Genomic DNA, 20314 nt, shown 5'->3' with positions numbered 1-20314 from the left:
AGCACCTTCTGGCAATGCATGCAAACATCACACACCTACACACGCAACGTTAAAGGTATAATGAGACTCTTTACATGTGTCTTCTTGCTTTACCTCATGACCAAAATCACCCTGCCGTTCAGAAACAGCATTGGTGAGAGGATCACGGACAATCTTACTAAAAGGTCCAGAACATTCCAGCCCTTGCTAGCACAAACCAAGGAATCAACACTTCAGTCAGAATCAGAGGAAGGCAGGCAATGATCTCAGAAAGAGTGGATAAATATCATCTGGTCTCATAAATTGAATGAATCACAAATGCAAAGAAAAACAGAAAGGTCCAATTGCATGTGCAGCAAAGCCAGCTGGACTGGTCTGCGATTTACCAGCCAGAATAATGTGAAGCTATAGAACCACTTCATAGCGATCTCCCTAATGAGGATGTATGAACCATGGTTTCTAGCACAGAAAGGACATTTCCCTGATCCTGTAACAGAGGAAGCACAGTGAGTAGAGTTACATTTGTTAAGATGAGGTGGTTTAGTGGTGCAACCCTGTCAAACAATTCATCCTAGGTGTGAGTGTCACCTGTGGTTCTGTACATGTCATTCCCTTTCTCTTTCCACCCACTTTCATGTCTTCTTCCACAGCTCTGGCCTTGATATTTTGATGTTCAAATTGTTATTCCTACTTTATGATGCTCAACTGTGGGACAAACCATCTATATGAAACAAGGTGTTGACTGACTGTTAATAAATTAGTATAAATTAAATTATAATACCTTGGAAAGGTCTGGGTCGATTTGGATGGCAACGAGAAAACAATCGTTTGGAGGATTACAGCCGTCATCAGGAAGATATACAGCAAAGTTATCAACCTTGAAGGTGACAATGTAAGCCCTTATCTTCCTACACTACTTCCTTGAATTTCTAATAGATATTTTATGATACCTTGTGTTGCATTACATCGTGGACGTGTCTGGAGGTTTTTTTGGTTGACTGGAGGACTTCATCCCTTCAACTCTCTGCATCCCAACAAGAACATGTGTTTTGTGGATTATGATACAACCTCATCACAATTGATGGCCCATTGCAACATCAGATGGTATCATCAAATAATCCAGCTAAATTTCAATTACTGTTGAAATTATTTTTGTTATTGTGTTGACCGTAATGGACGCGTTGGGATGAATGTAAACCTCTGACGGAGGAGTGGATAGTCTACAGAAAGGTTTCTAGTTTGTTTTTAAATTACTCCGTCGTGGGTTGCCGTTCTCCCAGCCAGCCGGTTGGAGGCGCTGCGTCCCACTATTCCACTGATCTTGCCCTCACGGTCACTCTGCTCAAACCTTGTTTGCGCATGTTTTGCGCAAAGCCTTGTCTTGACTACCTCAACGAACTGGGTCTTTGAAAAGCTTTTCAATACATTTCGAGAGAAATGGATACAACACCTTTACATACTTTTTCCGCTTTTATGGATTGTAAAATATATATGCTCGGTCAATTGTGAAAATTGGATGAAAGCAGGGCAATGGGCAAGCTCCAGTCCAAACATGGTAAAGTTGTTCATTTATTTATTCCAGCGCAATGAAATAGTCTAAGCCTACCTGTTTACATTAGGCTAATAGTTCTAAACTAAAGTCATTGCATTCACACCTCCTCCTTTTGTTTTGATGCAGCCTCTAAACGCAGGGAGAGTCCAGAGGGTAAGAATTATGTCTTCATCATGTAATGGGGACTGGAAAGAATAGCCTACTTGAATTAGTAAATTAAAAGTTTGACAACCGGCTATTGTTGAACTATCTACATACAGTGTGTTTTTGCTCTGCAGGTGGTAGTTTTGTTACAAACATGCTCACGCGTCCAAAGGATATGGAGCGGATGGATATTCCGAGGTACAAAAGTAAATCCAAACAGGTACAGTGCTTTACATGTTTTTTTGGTTGTTGATTGGTTAATTCTGCGATGGGGTACAGGTTGGGAAAATAATATTACACATTTGTTAAGATGTTATGCTTATAAATTACTTTCTGTAAACGTAGGCTATCACGAATATTCCTGGTTAGGTTTTAGTTTAATCTATTTTTAAATGTAAATTTGACAAGCAGTTAATGATCTGCTACACTTTGGTTTTCTCGACCAACAAACGATTTATATTCATGGTTATTAAATGTTCCCACGTGAAACAGTGGGGCCATCATTGAATAATAACATTAACAAAATGTAATTCTGGAAACTCAAATGTGTAGCTGTTGAACACAATTCACAAGTACATGATCAATATTGTGATCAGGTACAGGTTCCAGATTGATGACTAAAGGCAGATTTATTATTTTATATAAGGAACCTGTGATAATATGGCAACAATAAAAGACCAACATGGCCCACATATACTCAAACCAGAAAAACAACCTTCTAGAAAGGAAATAAAAGATAAACAATGAAAGGTCTCAAGCATTAAGCAAGTGATTCAACCAAACTCATATCTTGAGGCCCCTTTGTAAAACGCGAACCCCCTTCCAAGAGCCACCCGCTTCCTCCTTATACCTCCAGTTCAACTTCCAAGCGGAGCCTCAGCCAAAGCAATTACATGATGAACAGTATATGCTCACATCCAGGAGACTTGAATTTTATTTGAAGTATTTGAAGAGGTGGGGTGGGGGCTGTGTTTCTTTAACCCCCCCCCCCCCCCCCACACTCCTCCCTTCCTCCATGTTCTTAAAAAGGGCTGCCGTGTCTGGTCTGTGTGAAGCCATCCCCTTTTTAGAACAGCAGGGTCTTTGAGAGCCTTGTATGCAACCCCCGTCGCCACGGTGAAACGTAAAAAAAAATAAGAAAATGCTGCACATCTGGTACTGCTTTGCTGCTCCGGCAGCAGACAGACTGGGCCGCGGGTCCAGGGGGGGGGGGGGGGGTGCCGGTGGTGGCCATGTGGGGGTGGGGGCAGGGGCGTTGGTGGGTTGCTTGAGGGTGTGTTGGAGGGATGAGGAGTTGAGGAGTGGGGGGGGGGGGGGGAGGGGCGGGACACTCTAAATCAGGAGGGATGAAGAGAAGGGGGGGAGGGCAGGGGGGCCTCACATGTGGGGTCATTCATGTTTTAATCGGGGCGTCATGGTGGATATGGTTAGGAGTTGAGCGAAACTGTAGTCGTTGGTCTCATCGCAAGAGCTTCCCTTGTCAGTTGTTTATCCGGGAAGCGAAACCAGACATTATATATGATACGCTATTCTCTATCTTGCTCGTTTTGAGAGAGCCACCCTTGCCACATTCCACCACTCTATCTTTGATGTTTAGAGTATTAATAATGCAGCAAAGTGTCTTCCTATATATAAGGTACAGTTTAGACCACATTTGTTTAACTGGTGGATTGTTAATCAAATAGTATCTGCTTAGTTAGCCTACTTTCTCACTCCCTTTCTTACATCGATACACCTGACATTCCCGTTCACCCTCATTCATCTTCCGGGAAACTCCTGTCAATGGTATGTCAGTCTTGCTGTTGTGTCGGGCCCGGAGCTTTAATTGACTCAATCTGCGGTAAAGCTGACGCTACTCAGCGCTATATGGAATTTTTTACTGACGCCTGCAATTAGGATAAAAAAAAAAAAGGAGAGGCCAGATTCTGCCAAGTACGTTTAAAGAGACATTGTGGGGTTTTTGTGCTCATTAATGCCAGATTTGTTTCTGTGAATGCATTTTCCATTCAAACGATGGTCAGGGTTACCTAGGTGACCAGGAACGGCGAGCGTCTGAATGACGGGGTTCTGCGTTTGGCGGGAAAACGTTTGTGATGAGGTATTTGTTTCCAAAAGTGTGATTACAAAAAACTGGAATAAAAAACCCAGATGGTTCACCAAAACGATTCCATGTCCACGTTAATATTGTTCTGCTTCATTGTAGCTCTCCTCTGGGAACCTTGTTGTGGAAGCTGAGTCTGGTTACGGGCCGTCAACTTTATGGATTGATATGGTTGCTATTTATTTGCTGTAAAATAACACCCAAACACGCTTTTGAAAAACATCATACTTGAAAACCCAATAAAGGTCAAATGAGTGGGGTACCAAAACCACAAAAAAACAAAATAACGTTAAGTGCGTTTTGTTGGACTGTGTTATTATTTTAGCAGAACATGGAAGGGTTCAGATGCCTTTCAGATCCATTTAAGACGCATCATCAATATGTGCATGATGAAACACCGGTTCACATCTAGCTTGAACAATAGCGCCTTTTACAAAACAAAAGGCTGTTCCTAGTCAAACTTGTTTGTTGTTGAAAAAGGAAAAATGAAGACATGCGTGTGTGTGTGTGTGTGTGTGTGTGTGTGTGTGTGTGTGTGTGTGTGTGTGTGTGTGTGTGTGTGTGTGTGTGTGTGTGTGTGTGTGTGTGTGTGTGTGTGTGTGTGTGTGTGTGTGTGTGTGTGTGTGTGTGTGTATATGTAGAGAAACAACAAGGTGCCAGGTGCAGAAGTACCAGGTCTGATTTCGGTCAAGCACAAAAGAGAAATCAATTATTTAGTCCCGACAAGACAAAAAAAATAGATAACAAATACGATAAAGTCTGCTGCTCATTGCTGCTTTTTTTAATACGTTGAATAACTAATATTGGACAACAGTGGAACATAAGGATAAAACTAAGTGAGGGAAACCTATTCAATGTAGTGCAATGTAATAGGTTAGAAAGGAACACTTAACAAGTCCAATCACTCTGCGGAACTTGAAATAACACTGAGGGAAAGAAAGAAATTGTTCACGTAAACTAAGATTTAACACCAGCTTGAGAGTCCCAAAAATGATTGCCTTATTCCTCATTGGTTCTCTCTCCCTCTTTACAAAAAGAATACCTATCCAGGTAATCACTCTGAGGGTTGAGAGAGAGTGAGCGAGAGGCTCCAATAAAACAAAGGCAGCCACTGTTCTCACAGCGTTCTGCAGGGCTGTACAGCGTCAGGGTGGGCAGGGGGTGGTGCTGCTGGTAGGGGGGGTGAGAGAGAGAGAGAGAGAGAGAGAGAGAGAGAGAGAGAGAGAGAGAGAGAGAGAGAGAGAGAGAGAGAGAGAGAGAGAGAGAGAGAGAGAGAGAGAGAGAGAGAGAGAGAGAGAGAGAGAGAGAGAGAGAGAGAGAGAGAGAGAGGTGAGCGGAATGAAGAAAGAAGGGAGAGGTTGGGGGGGGTGAAGCAGGGTACCGGATGCTTTGCTGGGTGACGCTGTTGTTTAGACAGGCAAAGTGCCTTCAAAAGACACCCGCACACACACACGGATCACTGCCACGGTGTGACTCCTCCAGGCCGCCACGCCTAGTCTGAGGTAACCCTACGCCACATCACAGGCTCCCAGGGCACCAAGCGTGGCGGCGTGGATAGCGATGCTGTGTGTGTGTGTGTGTGTGTGTGTGTGTGTGTGTGTGTGTGTGTGTGTGTGCATAGGTGGGGCTTTCTTTTAGCCATTAGTGAAGCCAAGTCATCTGTCACCACCTGCCCCTACCCGTCCTGCAGGTGTGTGTGTGTGTGTGTGTGTGTGTGTGTGTGTGTGTGTGTGTGGGGGGGGGGGGGGGGGGTTGTGACTGCCTCACCTGCATCTGCCAGAAAGATAGTGTGACCTTCTTTGTGAAGGGCGAGAGATCTGTTGAGAGATCTAGTTTTTTAATCTAAAAAAGAGAGCCCCCCTTAGATGTGTACAGAGTCACTGGCGTCTGACGATGGGAACAACTGAATATGTAAACAGGTTATGTCATTCAATCACTTCCGTGAAAAAACAAGAGCCACTACTCTGGTTGCACAGCTTCTCTGAAATGCTTCTCTGGAACCCAACTAATAAAGATATAATCATAAGTAGAAGGGCCTTTTTGGCCGAACACCACTTTAAAATTTGATGGGAAATTGTATAATCAGAGGCCTGATCAGGGAACAACTGGTTGCGAGTAGCTGGATCACCTTCTGACATGGCAAGCAAAACTACCGCTCACATCACCACACGGCTCGTATATTCCTTCCTGTTACTTTCAGATGATCGATATGGAAAGATGGAACTAGGGCTTATGGAATCAAGATGATAAAGCAATGTTGTTGACCTCCATCGCATTGTCCTGTAGGGATCAAATTGTCCTGCAGCATATGAAAACGTCTTCAGACGTGTTTATAGCTCATGTGTTTACATTCAACAAGTGACCATTCCCTATCTCTCCTTGTTCTCAGGAACTGTGTGTAGGAGTTTTCTTGGAGCATTCCCAACAGGGTCACGATGGCAAACTGGAGGGTGAGTTTAAGTTGTTTTTTTTGCAGTTTACACATTGCAGCTTCAGTGACTTCATTGTCAAACGGGCTCAGCTTCTATAATATCACTATGTGAGATGTACCAGACTCCCAAAGAGACACACCCTTTGTTTTTGCCAGCCAGTGAAAGGGGAGCTTGCGTAAAATTGCACAAAGTGTTGACATCTGTTTCGTGTTTGTGCGGAAATGGCCCCTCACCCCAACCCCCCCCCCCCCCCCCCCCCCTCAATACCTGTTGGCTTAGTGTGGTAAACAAGTATTGTGAAGACAGTGAAGCCATGTTTCAGAATCAGATCAAAATGAAACGTGTCAAAGGTCACCCGCTCAAGTTGAAATCTTTTGGTCCTCGGGTACACGGAGAAACACAGGATTAAACTGAGTGCTGAACTGCCTTAGACTACGCAGCGGCAACTAACTACAGTTTATTAGAACAAAGCCATTAATGGGGTGTGGTAGCACTTACACACAGAAAAATAAATCGTATGTTCTGGTTCTTCCTATAGCCTTACGACTGATTTGTTTTAACTTGGTCGTGAAGTGCATGGACTTTTTATTTAGACTTAAACGTCTAATTGCATGTCGTCAGCCGTCACTGGTTTTAGATCGAGTCCTCCGCTAAATCACGACACAGGATAATGAGCCGTTTGATGACGTTGACGCAGCCCTTACTGTGTGTGCTCCAGTGGCGTTACCTCCAGAGGGGACTCGTCCAGACCGGGCCCACGCGTGCCGTCTCCTGGCCAGGAGACAGAGCCGGGCGAGGGGCAGCCGCGCCGGGGTGAGGGTGTGCTTCTACCACGCCTCTGTGGAACGGCCCGCAGATCCTGCTCAGAACGCATGTGCTGATGACTACTTCAGGAGGCACACAAGGGTGTCTCACTGCATCCATCCTTCTGCTAATAGCCTTTTCTAATACGAAACCATTTTCTGATAATTACTAAGGAATTATACATTTCTATCAATATATTGCTTCAAATGTGTATCTTTTAAAAAAATTGCATGCAGTACAAAGTATCATGTTTGTAGAGGAGTTTGGATTAGATATGTTGCTTACGTTTTGTTTTGTGTGCATGCAGGAAACGGAGTGTGGCCCAGCGGGGGAGGGGGAGGGGGAGGCAGCGCAGGAGTGGCTCTTCACTGTCTGTGACCTTGACAAGAGCGGCAAGGTCACCACACAGGTGAAACTGCTGACACGCACACGTTTCTTTTTTCGGTGTCGGGTGCATGTGTTGTGTGTGCATGAGTGGAAGTGTGTGTCAGTTCAGGAAGATTTGTGTGTGTGTGTGTGTGTGTGTGTGTGTGTGTGTGTGTGTGTGTGTGTAACTGTTTGACATTCCCACTCTGCAGAACATGTCCAGTCTCATGCATTCCATCTGTGAGGTGGTGGAGTCATCGGTCAAGCAGCCGTGCGACCCGAACGCAACCCTGAAGATCAAACTAGTTGTATCTCCATCATCAACAGCAGAGAAGATCTCACAAACATGTAAGAAACATTTTAGATGGACACTTTTTCCGCTGAAATGCATGGTTTTGGTCTTTCCGACATAAACTGTTCTAAATTCAACTTCACTTTTGCTCTTTTATAATAACCAAAACTTCCATAATATTAACGAAATATAGGAAATTGTTATCAACATGCTTGTACTTACTGTATTTCAGTTATACCTTTTGATTACAACGATTAACTTTAAGTACATTAAAATGGGACAACAAATCATCATACAATTAATAATATCTTATATCCTATGAACAAACAATATAAACAAAGGAGGCAGGTCTGTTTACATGACAATATGCACATGCCAGCAGTTGGCCCAACTGTAACAACCCCATAACTCTGTCTTGCCGACTCCACGACGGTAAACCCTGCGTCCCCCATGGCGCTGGACGGCAGCAGGCTGTGGGCCGGGGGGTCAGGGGGCCGGCGGCCGGGCCACGAGCCCTTATTGTGTGGACGAAAACGCAGAGCGCCGGAACCACTACCTGGATCTAGCTGGCATCGAGAACTACGCCTCCAAGTTTGACGAAGCAGGTATACAAGCCCCTGGTGTTGGCCCATACGAACCGAGCTACACAGTTATTTAGGAACTAGTGTAATGGAAAGATTTATAGCCTCGAGTCGTCAATCGGTTGAATGCGTCATTCCCCGTCCTCATCACTCCTCTCTCCACATGTCCCCCCCAGCGTCCTGCTCCGGTCAGGTCCCTTGCTCAGCTCCCCAGCGCCACCCTGTGGCCACCAGGGAGCACTGCAGCTCCTCCGCCCCTCAGAGGCGCGTCTCCTTCAGGGCCAGGACCAGGGAGCAGGGGGAGGAGCGGACCGGAGGAGGGGGCCTACGGTCCACCAGGGTCCACGGTCATCACCACCACCACCACCACCACCAGCAGCCCCCTGCCGCCTCGGGGCCCTGCCGCCTTGGGGCCCCGCCCTGCGCCCCCCCCCTGCTCCGGAGCCACAGCGGCAGGAGGCTCCGCTCCAGGGGACAGGACGCCGGCGGCACCCCCTCCCGACAGCCCTGTTGCCCGGCGCAGCACGCCGAGGGGGAGAGGGAGGCGCACCACGGCCCGCCTGCCGCCTCCTGTGGGGCCCCGGGGCCCCCAGCCCACAGGCACGAGCATCACCATCACCACGAACACCACCACCACCACCACCACCACTACGCCTCGTGACCCCGTCTGGCCAGGGGCCGGAGTTAAGCACCCGAGAGTGGGATGTTGGCGAAGGAGGTCTCCGATTTTATAAAGACCCCATTTCCCATGCTGCCATTGGTCTGTAGCAACCAAGGAATAACATGCTCTTTAACTATTTTTTATAATATTTGTACCCCTTTAGACTGTAATTGTCCTTTCAGGTATATGTAGATTACCACTTATCTCAAAATAACACAACCTGTCCTTCATTGTCATAACTTAATCACAATCTCATTATTTAGGGAAAATGTTAAGCAACAAACAAAATCTTTTTTTGTAGTTTTTTTTTTGAATTTCCTGTCATGAAAATATTTCTGATATTCCTAAAAGTCACACTAAACACTGCAGTCTCTTTCCATTGGCGTAGTGAACAAGGTGTGTAGACGCGTTCAGCCCAAGCAGGGCCACTAACCAGGCCCACAGATAAGGTTGGAAATAGACGTTCTGCAAGCCAGGCCAAGGACGTGAGACAGCTGATTCTTAAAATAGGCCCCCTCCCCCACCACGGGACCCCGAGGCTCAAGCTTGGCGACACAACATGAACCCGCTCCCAGACTAACCCACGCACATCAGAGGTGGATTATCAACAGTGGGCGGTCCGACAGGAGACAACAAGGCTCACATCCACAACAAAGAACTATTCAGAAGCCTCTGGGTGCCAGTGACACCATGAAGTCACTGCGCTTCCTCGCCGCCGAGAGCTTCAGCCAGAGCGGCGAGAGCACGGTGGAGAGCCTGAACTGTGTGTCCTTTAACCTGTACCCGCTCCTCTTCAAGGCCTGCTACCTCCACGAGCAGGCGCCGCTGCTCCTCGCCCTGGTCCGCACGTGGCCCCTACCGGAGATCAACCTGCAAAGGATCCTGGGAAGTACGGCCGACTGCCCGGCCGACCTCACCTCCAGCACATGCCGGCTCTGCCTGGAGGCCGTTCTGACCGGTTTGAAGGTACGTGCGTGCCCACGCAAGTACTTTTGCTCATACTAACAAGCAAGTACATCGTTCACGTTTAATCCTTTTTTGACCGATGAGCCAATGATACTTTAGCATTGACCTTTGGGTCGATTAAACACCGAAATATTTTGAGTGTTGACGCCAAAGGTTTTCTTCTTCTTCTTCTCCCCAAGGACTACGTGTTGTCCGCCCCGACAACGTACGCCAAGAAGCTGCGCCTGGTGGACCTGACCGCCCTGAGGGACACCGAGCACCAGACGTGTCCCTGCGGGTCCACCCTCGGCCGCTGGGCCCGGACCACCATGCTGACGCGGATGTGCTACGAGACCCTGGCGGCCATGCAGGCCGACGACGTCGCGCCGTGCGCCTTCGAGGCCTCCGTGGACGTCCGCTTCAACGGCTTCGTGACGGGCCGCAACTACGAGATGGTGGCCCCGGCGCTGCTCCTCCGGCGCCACTGCCCCCTGAAGCTCCGCTTCGCGGGCTTCCGGGGCGACTCCCTGGCCCTCAAGCAGCTGTTCTACGTCCTGCGCCTGGCCGAGCCCGAGGCCATGTCCAGGCTGGAGGTGGTGCACAACGTCCCCCTGGAGGCGCCCCACCTGGAGGTGCTCTTCTCCCGGGTGGAGTTCCCCAAGCTGCAGTCGCTCACCCTGCCCGCCGGGGCGCTGGACGTCCGCAGGCTGGGGGCGGACGACGCCAACCTGCTGGTGACCATCGGGGAGCAGCTGGCGCAGTGGTCCATGCTGACCGAGCTGTACCTGGGCTTCTCCACCCTGACCGGACACCTGCGCAGACTGCTAAGGTGAGGGGCGGGGTTAAAGTGACATATTATAGCGCCAGGTGTGGGACACGCTGTTACATGCCGTTTTGGAAATCTGCCTCTTCTGACATCACAAGTGAACGTCTCCGCCTAGATGTGTGCTGGATAGACCAGTCTACCAGCCGACCCAGTGGACTGTAGAAAACGTTGCTCATCTATCCGTCATGCATCTAGGTGGACGACACGACCGCTTGTGATGTCAGAAGAGGCAGATTTTCAAAATGGTTTGTAAATGGTTTGTAACACACTCACGCCTGGTGGTATCATATGTCACCTTTAATGCGTTGGTTTCACAGGGTCGGATCCGATGTTACTTAGAAGAGCAGTGAAACCCACCTTGTTTCAGCTGCCCCGTGGAACCGTTGTACAGATGAGATTCTATTTCACAGGACTTTCTGGTTCTATATTGAGAGAGTAGGGAAGGGATCCTCTAGCCACCTTGTGATTGACTCATAGTGGGTGGAGTCCAGGGTGACTCATCACTCAAGGTTAATCCAGTTATTTTCAAGGGGTGGTGTGAGGCAACCATAACCCATAACCTCGCCCAACAGGTTTACATATATGAAAATTGTCTTCCCGTTATGAGGTCACTATGAGGATGTGAGTACTTAGACATACCTTTGAGTATATTAGGCCAATATGAACTTTTTTTACTATTTTTACAGTTTCATGTTTAACAGAGGACTTTTACAAAAGTACTGTTCCGTGCTGGTATTTTTAACAGTTGTATTTTCCGACACTGAAACGGACAGAGTTGCAGTCCGTTTCTACAATAGAAGAATACATCTTAAATCTTGTGGAGCATTTGTATGGCTATGAATAGACACAGCAACCACCTCGCTTCACTTGCCAATGTGAAATTTGGGGAACAGGTGTGTGCTCAAATTTATGGGAAAAGAAGATGGATCAGAATATATCAAAAAATGATTTTGCAAAAAAATAAACATGGCACAATCTCTAATATGTATGAGTGTACACATTGGGGAAAGTATCATGTTTATTTGGATCATTCCATGAATGTCAGACACTACACTGTAGAAACAATGAAGACACAAAATGCAATCTCAAATTCCTTGAATCAAGAAATTGTCATATTATGAGAATCCCTTATTACCAAGTAAGTGTACCCACCTAATATAATTATTTGCTATTATTCATTTGGCAGACACATTTATACAAAGGGACGTATAGTATTAAGTCATTGATTAGCAGGTACAGGTCAGGCCTCTTGCACAAGGATGCCATCAGCAGGTAGACTTGGGTCAGGCAATGTGGTTGGACCCCATACCCTTTTGGGCTGGAATTCAAACACCATCACCTATATCTGTAGACTATCATGCCCCCACATTAACATTCAGTTCTTGAACTGTTCTTCAGTCCTCTGAACACACCTCTGCAGGTCCTGGAGGTGGCCAACTGCAGCCTGAGCCGGGTGGATCTGGTGTACCTGTCCAACAGCCTCCACACAGAGGCGCTGATCAGACTCGACCTCAGCGGCAACAGCGTCGTCGGTACTTTCCCCGCCAGCCTCCCCAAGATGCTCGGACGATGTTCAGAGACGCTGGTCAGCCTGTCCCTCGAAGAATGTGACATAGAGGACGAAAACATGGATGACTTCATCAGAAGTCTGGTTTGCTGTCAGGCCCTCCAGGAGATAAAGCTTCTGGGAAACCCCTTGAGTTCTGGGGCACTCCGTCTGCTGTTCTCGGTGCTGTCCGCCAGCTTTCCAGAGCTGAGGTACATCGAGATGCCGGTTCCGCGGGACTGCTACTCGCCGGACTTCACATACCCACTGGATGACTCCGTTGTGTTGGAGTATGACCGGGACTTGTTTGAGGAGGTGAGGACCCAGCTGATGGCCATCCTGGCCGGGGCTGGGAAGGAAGGCGTTGAGGTGTGTACCCCGCTGATGGGGGCGTTTGACCCGGACATTCATGAAACCTGCAATGAGCTGGGGGTGTCGATGCTGAAGTCCTTCAACAGTGTTATTGAGAACTTTATCGATACCATAAATGACGTGGACACCAGGCGATCCCAGGCTCAGCAGGAGTAGCCTAATGCTACTCATAGCTATCATACACCATCATGGCACTTTTTGTTTAAATGTTAGAATTGTACCTTTTTTTAAATAGTGATAGAAAGAGTTGGCCTCAAGTTATATTATCAATAAAAGTCCTAGATGCAATTTGGATAAATATCCTCTTAAACTATACTCCATCCTATTTAATATGCAATACGTCTGTAGATACCTTAGGTCAAATATATTATTTTTAAAGAAATGTTTATAATTTCATAAAAACTCTGTACATTTGTATATATACTCCGGTTTCAAGTGTATTTTTGTGTTCATGTAGTTTCGAATTCCCTTACTATTTCCATAAGTGATACATTTTACGAAGGTGTTACCTTGGATTAATACATTAACTGTTTTGGTATAAAACCATACCTGGTCCTTTTCTCATTTCAAAAAGCAAACTTCCTTAATGAGCAGGCATAATTGGGTCTTATAGGTTACAGTTTATTTTAAATATTAAAACAGGGGTCAACACAACGGTTCCTTTGGCAGGAACCTCATTTCTTCAACCACTCCTCCTTTTCTTTCCTCTCTCGGACCACTTCTTGCAGGTATGGGGTCAGGTAATGCACATCCTGGTTAAGGAAGAGATGGATAAATTAGTTTTGCTCAAGGATTGCCTACACAGGCAGACTGCCAACATTAGAGTGTCAACCCATGATCTCTTGTGCTCAAACAACCTACACTAACTATCCTCTCTCACAATGGGGCTTGTATTCATCATGGGATTTTCAGTTTCCGATACTCATTTTGTGATAACTTGAGGGATGTAGTAGTGTTCAATTCGTTACGATGTACAAGCCACATATCCTTATCTATGGAGATCATGGCGAAGCCTATTACGCTGCATCAACTGATTTGATTTCAAATTATTCTCGTTTACAACGTAAATAATAAATACCACAAGCTGGACACCCACCTCCTCATATTGTGTCCACTGGTCCTTGGGGAGGACCTGTTGCTTCATGGAGAGGTCCAGAGCCCTCTTCACCCTGAACACCCGGTCATTGTACATCCTCTCTGGGATCCTCGTCAGAGCCTCCTTAACATCGTCGTTCTCATAGATGGTGTCATCACGTAGCAACCCTAAGATGGAAAAAACAGAGTACTGAAGGTCAGTCAATGGCATGGTCAGGTTTTCTCAGTTGCACAAGCTTGGTGTATTGATCCGAGTGTTGTTTGTTGAAAATCCATTATAACATGGCAAGTCATACAGAATGGCTCAGTGAGTAATGTATTCTTACCGATCTTGTTGAAGCCACACATGTTGTAGTACCATTTTCGGAATCCAACCAGGAGCCTACCTGATGCCACTAAAAATTAATAAAAAAATATATATCAGATATACACATTAACGTCTTCGATTGTAACTTTTCTGAATTCAAAAACGATAACGGTGGGGTGAAATAATGGTTATCAAACGTTGGCAATGATGCAGCAATGTCACAGACTGTAGTTCAGCCAGCTATCACATTCTTTATTCAGTGCAATATAAAGCAACTACATATTAAGAAATATTGTATATGTCGATTGAGCCACATGGTATAAAGGCAAACAATCCAGTCAAGCAATTGTATGTGTTGGACATTTGTGGAGGAAGCTAAATTCAAATGAACCTTGCACCTTGAAGCAATAGCAATCGAGTTACCCTGCCATTGTCATAAATAAGGAAAGTGCGGTCTGCAATGCTGGTTACATAAACTACACAACTGTATAGTATGAGCAAAGCAACTATACAATTTTCCCTTGCATACGTTTATTCCTTGTTGTGACATACATAGAGTACGTATGCACTGTAGCGACAAATAAACTCTAAACCATCAGTTATCGCTTAATGACTTGGTCTCGAAATAAAAAGACAGGTATCACATGTATCAGGTACCATAGACTATATAAATGGTAACGTTAGGTAGATACTAGGTATAAGCTTTCCTAGCGCTTGTTCACTTTCATAACGTTAGCAAAGGTTAGCTGCCAGGGACATTGAGGACACAGGAATAATTGACGATTTTGACATCCCTGCCCAAATATAAGTACACTCGTCACGCCATTTATGTTAAATTACATTTTAAAAAATGGTGCTGCCTCGAAATATCTGGTACTGACTCGTACAATTATGATAGAAAAGGACATTAAGAGTTTACCTGGTGCCCTCGACGCCGCCATCATTGCAATTCTAAGGACAATCGCGGGGTATTGTGGGTAGGGAAGGGCATTGTGGGAAATCTCGTGCATCAGAATCACAACTATTTAGAGATAACCAAACTATAAATGCCTCTGGGGCGGATAATTCTACGGATTATTCTTTGAAACACAATTTTCCTATCCCTCCCAGTACGGCCATTTACTTTATGTAAATTTGATAAGTCAATCGAGTAAACGGAAGAATAAGGCCGGTTATCATATAAATATGTAAATAATTTGTAAATGTATTAATTAACAAAGTATATAAATTGTATAAATGCGTCAAAGAATATTTAGGCAAACTTGTGGAACCGCCTTACACACAAAAGTTAATACCAAATTATATTATCACACATAATTTATTCAGTTTACATAAAAAAAATGATTGTTACAGAGCCCGGTAAGTGAAATACGTTTTTTTTTATAAATTGCGCGCTTTCAGGAAATCGCATGCGGGCAGTATAAAAAAACGCCTCCCGAACTCCGTAGACTAGTATTCAACCAAATACTTTTCCCCCGTTGCTGCATATTTAGTAGGGATGCGTCGGTCGCGACTGATTCGTTACAACGAACGAATCCCGAACGTGAACGACAAGAACTGGTTCCCCAAAACAAGAAGAACTGGTTCTTTGATTCTTTTTTTTTAACATTAACCAAACATATGGTCACGTAAATAAAATATACAAACGAACAGAGCTCCGTCTCCCCGCGACTTCCATTGATTGAGTCTACAACTTTCTCAAAGATTCAGCCAATGAGAGGTAGCAATGGTGTTGGAATGGCACCTGGGTAAACCAATGACAAGGCGGTACCGTCGAATATGCGCGCTTTCTCTGTCTGACGTATCTTGGGTCATACCATTCGACTCATATATCCCCCTACATTTTTTCGAAAATAGACTGGACCTCCATCTGTTTATTGGATAAACGCATTTCCCAATCCCAGGAGTCTTTGCTCCATTCTACGTCAATTTAAGAACAAACAAAGAAATTAAACTGCAGTTCGTATTTTTTATTTATGACCATGCAAGTTCTGTAATGCCTGAACAATGAAGAATTAAATGTAAAATAAAATTATAAATGTAAAACCATGAATGAAATATAGAGAGTAAGCAAGTGGTATAAATATTGTTGGGACGTTTGACATATTAAGTAGCAGGCATCTCCAAACGGCGGACTGCGGTCTTGACGGTCCTATCCGGACCAACGACCAATTTAAAGAAAAAAAAAAAATTATAAAAAAAAGTTTTTTTATTTTTCATTTTTTTTAAGATGTAATCTGACGTAACGAACGAATCAAAAAGAACGAATCAAATAAACGAATCGTTATAGTGAACTGAACTGAAAGAACTAGTTCCCGGAAAAGAATCATTTTGCCCATCCCTAATATTTAGAGACATGAAACCGCATGCCATCACATCGTCTTCTGGAACATGATGAAGTCTTCTAACGTTGCCGAGGCAACCTCCGTGCAGAAAGCCTCGTCAGGCAGGGAGGCCAGGCGGTCCAGAGAGATGTAGTTGGGCTGGTCCGAATCATACTGTGCCGTTCCTAGGTAGTCTAGGAACAGGTGGCGCTCTTTGATACGCAGTAACCTTGAATTGAAGACCTATTACATAGACATGAGAGGATGAATTATATTATTGAAGACCCATTATAGAGACATCAGAGGATCAATTTGATTATTGAAGACCTATAATTAAGACATTAGGATGAATTGTATTATCGAAGACCCATTATTCATGAGGATGAATTATATAATAGACATGATAGGACGAATTATATTATTTAAATGATCACACAGGGGCAAAAAACAATCAACACTTTTCTGCACTTTTGCATCAAATCACATTCTTCTTCATCTTACATTTTGGCCCACATAATATACTAGTTGGTTCCACATGGAAATCATGATTTGGATGAAAGTGATTTGGTATTTGGTTATAAGCAATTTCACAGTCTCTCAATGCCACGCCAGATTGGTGGTTCAGCCTACCTGTGGAAACTTCACAATAAGGTGGTGCTGCACTTTCATTGTGTTGTGGAGATAGTCAAATATTTGGGTAAGTTTCCTCTTATTTGAAGTCAACAATTTAGGGACGAGCATAACCATGTGCTGAATCTCATTCTCCTTGAAGCCAAGTTCTATTTTGCACACCTGCAGAAATGGAAACATAAAAAATGACATGAAGATTTGACATAATTGAAAGCATATGCAACATGTGGCTGTAAAGCACTTTGCGTACCCTCAGAGTCTCCTTGACTGGTTCCAAACTTCCACAAAGCAATCTAGGAAGTCGAGCTACAATACCACGGGTCTGTAAGAACACAATAAACACCCTTCAACAATCACTCAATGGGTTTTGAGTTAATAATAAAAAAAATACTACTTTGTGTGTATATAAGAGAAAGGCAATAGGTGAAACTGTAATTAAAGTAAGTTTACCTTAGAGGAGTTGAGCCCTAGTTGCTGCTGATAAAATGCTAGTCTGTTGTCCAACCTCTTCACGCTGAAGTTGAGCAGATACGGAGCTCTGGTAACCATGGAGGCAACAGTCTCTGGGCTGAACTTCTGTGACTTCAAATAATTCACCCTTACAAAGCAAAATGGGGTAGACAGAGGGAGAAATTTGGAACGGTGACTTGTCTTGATTGACCAAGGTATCGCAAGCAATCATTTTACAAATGTAAACCATGCCATGTAAACCAATGCCTTATCCACAATTCTCCTTTTTATGTAATGTGTCAGGTAGTCCGAGAAATGTAAACTGCATGAGCTTTAACCAGTTTATTTATTCTCTTACCTAGCATGCAGGTTCTCCAAGTCCTCCTTGAGAATGAAGGGGTTGTCAGAGAGAATATAGGCCAGACCAGAGTCTTCCACCCCCATCTCCTTGAGGAACAGCAGCCTCGGGACCACGTCCGTCTGGAAGTCCAGTTTCAGTAGCATGGTGCCTACGTTGGGCCGTTGCTCCAACTTCCAGAGCTTAACGCCTGGGAAAAGGACAAAATAACTTATTTATAAATAGCAAATTTGTTGACCAAATTATGAATACCCATAATGCAAAGACCATGCAAAACAATCGCTCTCAGGTCTGTCATCCTAAAATGTTTTGTCAATGGTACGCAACCAAACGTTTTTATTTTATTTTAGTTTGAACATGCAGGTTTCAGGTTTGCGGGAAGACATCTTAATATGGAGGTACCTAGCTGTACCAGCTTGCTGAGTGTCTCAGACTCATCCACATAGTCCCTGAGACTTGAGGATTCAGACGGCAGGGTGGAGAGAACCATTGTGTGAGATGCGTCTTTATCAGTTATCTCTTCCGAAGCACTGGGATATACAGCTTCATCAGTATCTGGTAAACAGATGGGTACAAATAAGACAAATACAATATGCTTTCCAGTCGAATAGGTCTAAATGCTTAGTGTATTTACAAGGTAAAAATAATTTAGATCTACCTAATCTTGCGTTAGTTTCAGTCAAGTGTTGGGCATCTTTGATTTGTGACAGAGCATCCGTGCTCATCAACTCTTTGGTGTCCCTGTGTTCAGTTGGTAGCAGCGGGCTAGCATTGTAACCGCTATAATAACAAACACCCACTTGTTGCCTCGTCTGACTTGCATGAAATATTGAATTGTTCCCATGAATAATAAGGTCTCCTCCCGCGTTGGTTTTATCAGCTGTTCTTACGCCTGCTACATGATTCTGGACGTGAGTGGAGTACAGTAGGGTGACACACGAGGTCTTTGAGCGGAGATGACTGGTAGATCTCCTACACAGCTGTTGTACACAAGACGAAGCCATGGCTATTTCCTAAGGGATGAACAAGACATGTTAAACAGCATCATGTTTTTGTCCCGAATTTGTACCTGATGCATCCTATTGCTATATTACTAACCGAAAACCTTACATCATGAAACTTGCTGGCCTTTTAACTAAGCATTGCTATGTCCTCTCATATATATATATATATATATATATATATATATATACATACACGTGAAATGCCTTACTTCAGAGTAAGACCGAGGACATCAAAGTTCATACGTCTTTGGTGTCCTTGGAATCCATAGCTGTCGATTCAGGCTAAATACGTAAATATCAACTAATAAGTCATAGATGTAAGGTAAACATCGTTTATTGATAAATAATGGACCAATACATACCTTTAATTAAATATCACCTAGTTAATTGGGTAACAAAAATCAACCAAGACAGCGTATCCATGCAACAGGCTCACGGGCCGGATGTGTTAAGCGGAAGTGGAACAAACCAATATATTAATTTTGTGTGGGTGATATATAGGCCTATATATTTTGTATTATTATATATAAAATAAGGAACCACGGAACCTAAATGATATACTGTATCTTAATGAAATGCTTTCTTTGTTTTCCATAACTATTGCTTGAATATCTCTGTCGAATATGTTTGATTGAGGTGCACACTTCTGTCATGTTCTTCTTTCCGTGAATTGGCTGTTGTCAGACCGGGTTTATGGTGCATTACCGCCCCAAACTGGACTGGAGTGTGTATTTATAGTCTTGCTTTAGCTTCATCATCAATAAATAAAGAGGAAACAAATGAAATTATCACACATTACTGTAATTTCTTTACACATGTTCACTTGAAATGTTCCATGTTCCCTTTATTCGTTGACCAAGACTACCTTTTCATTTCATATCAGTGTTATATTATCCTGAGTGATCTTACTCTATCCCTTGCCCTTGCATAGCCCCCTGGAACATCCTTAACTACCCATTTTATAACAATGCATGCATGTCCCTGTTGGATGTTTTGCTAATATAGTTTCTAAAATGGTTATCAATTGACCCCTACTTGTATTAATGACACAGGGATATGTCAGACACGCGGTCTGACATATCGTCAGTGTGTCAGATACTGGTGATGCTCCAAAATGTATTGATTTATTATTATTTCGATTGTTGCCAGACATTTAAGTACAATCATAAATTATATTTAAACTACAGACCCGTCCATATGTTTCAATTTTTCTCCACTACAAGGGCCTTGGCTCGTTCAATATCTAGTATTTTATTAATTACTTGCTGCATACAAATAAAACAGGGCTACACCCAAAGACTGCCCCACTAATAAGTGCCCAGTCCACATGCATTAAAGCTGTTATGCTTGTTCCCCCTGCCAAACAACTTCCTCCCCAGACCCCACCCAGCATCATTATCGTATGCTTTCTGCAACAGCGCTTCTTTATTAGTCTGAGTTTTCCTGATATCTGCCTCCAAACATACACTGACTTCATTTTATTTCGCCCTTTACTAAATCCAAATCGATATTGATAAAATACATTCATACTTTCTATGACATCTT

General features: G+C 44.2%; 5 protein-coding genes across 10 annotated transcripts in view; 2 read left to right on the top strand and 3 right to left on the bottom strand.

Annotated features, from left to right (window-relative positions):
• LOC132451591 (uncharacterized) overlaps positions 1-20314 on the bottom strand; it is a 62003-nt gene that overhangs the window by 3334 nt on the left and 38355 nt on the right. The gene's annotated exons all lie outside the window — the stretch shown is intronic.
• On the top strand, positions 1179-8922 carry LOC132451669 (protein naked cuticle homolog 2). 2 transcript variants are annotated; one of them, XM_060044271.1, is made up of 9 exons: positions 1179-1534; positions 1658-1684; positions 1810-1895; positions 6166-6226; positions 6927-7021; positions 7320-7421; positions 7591-7726; positions 8138-8275; positions 8428-8922. In XM_060044271.1, exons 1-9 carry the CDS (start codon positions 1510-1512, stop codon positions 8910-8912), a joined length of 1155 nt encoding a protein of 384 aa, XP_059900254.1. In that variant the 5' UTR covers positions 1179-1509; the 3' UTR covers positions 8913-8922. The 2 variants fall into 2 exon arrangements, with proteins under 2 accessions (XP_059900254.1, XP_059900255.1); XM_060044272.1 differs by having other exon boundaries at positions 1181-1534; positions 8141-8275.
• Positions 8971-13024, top strand: lrrc14b (leucine rich repeat containing 14B). Its single transcript, XM_060044264.1, has 3 exons — positions 8971-9878; positions 10058-10686; positions 12082-13024. Exons 1-3 carry the CDS (start codon positions 9603-9605, stop codon positions 12755-12757), a joined length of 1581 nt encoding a protein of 526 aa, XP_059900247.1. The 5' UTR covers positions 8971-9602; the 3' UTR covers positions 12758-13024.
• LOC132451670 (cytochrome b-c1 complex subunit 7) lies at positions 13202-15017 on the bottom strand. Its single transcript, XM_060044273.1, has 4 exons — positions 14923-15017; positions 14023-14091; positions 13698-13864; positions 13202-13353 (listed from the first exon to the last, which is right to left on the bottom strand). Exons 1-4 carry the CDS (start codon positions 15011-15013, stop codon positions 13276-13278), a joined length of 405 nt encoding a protein of 134 aa, XP_059900256.1. The 5' UTR covers positions 15014-15017; the 3' UTR covers positions 13202-13275.
• On the bottom strand, positions 13798-19319 carry mterf3 (mitochondrial transcription termination factor 3). 4 transcript variants are annotated; one of them, XM_060044267.1, is made up of 12 exons: positions 19132-19244; positions 18979-19038; positions 18424-18778; positions 18168-18320; positions 17766-17955; positions 17408-17555; positions 17208-17279; positions 16958-17119; positions 16356-16570; positions 14923-15496; positions 14023-14091; positions 13798-13864 (listed from the first exon to the last, which is right to left on the bottom strand). In XM_060044267.1, the coding sequence occupies exons 3-9, from the start codon at positions 18767-18769 to the stop codon at positions 16376-16378; spliced, it is 1266 nt and encodes a 421-aa protein (XP_059900250.1). In that variant the 5' UTR covers positions 18770-18778; positions 18979-19038; positions 19132-19244; the 3' UTR covers positions 13798-13864; positions 14023-14091; positions 14923-15496; positions 16356-16375. The 4 variants fall into 4 exon arrangements, with proteins under 4 accessions (XP_059900250.1, XP_059900251.1, XP_059900253.1 ...); XM_060044268.1 differs by having other exon boundaries at positions 18979-19051; positions 19132-19241; XM_060044270.1 differs by lacking the exon at positions 18979-19038 and having other exon boundaries at positions 16356-16512; positions 19132-19319.

Source organism: Gadus macrocephalus, chromosome 22 (assembly GCF_031168955.1).
Source record: "Gadus macrocephalus chromosome 22, ASM3116895v1".
Taxonomy (NCBI): domain Eukaryota; kingdom Metazoa; phylum Chordata; class Actinopteri; order Gadiformes; family Gadidae; genus Gadus; species Gadus macrocephalus.
This window is presented reverse-complemented; position numbering and strand designations above follow the sequence as displayed.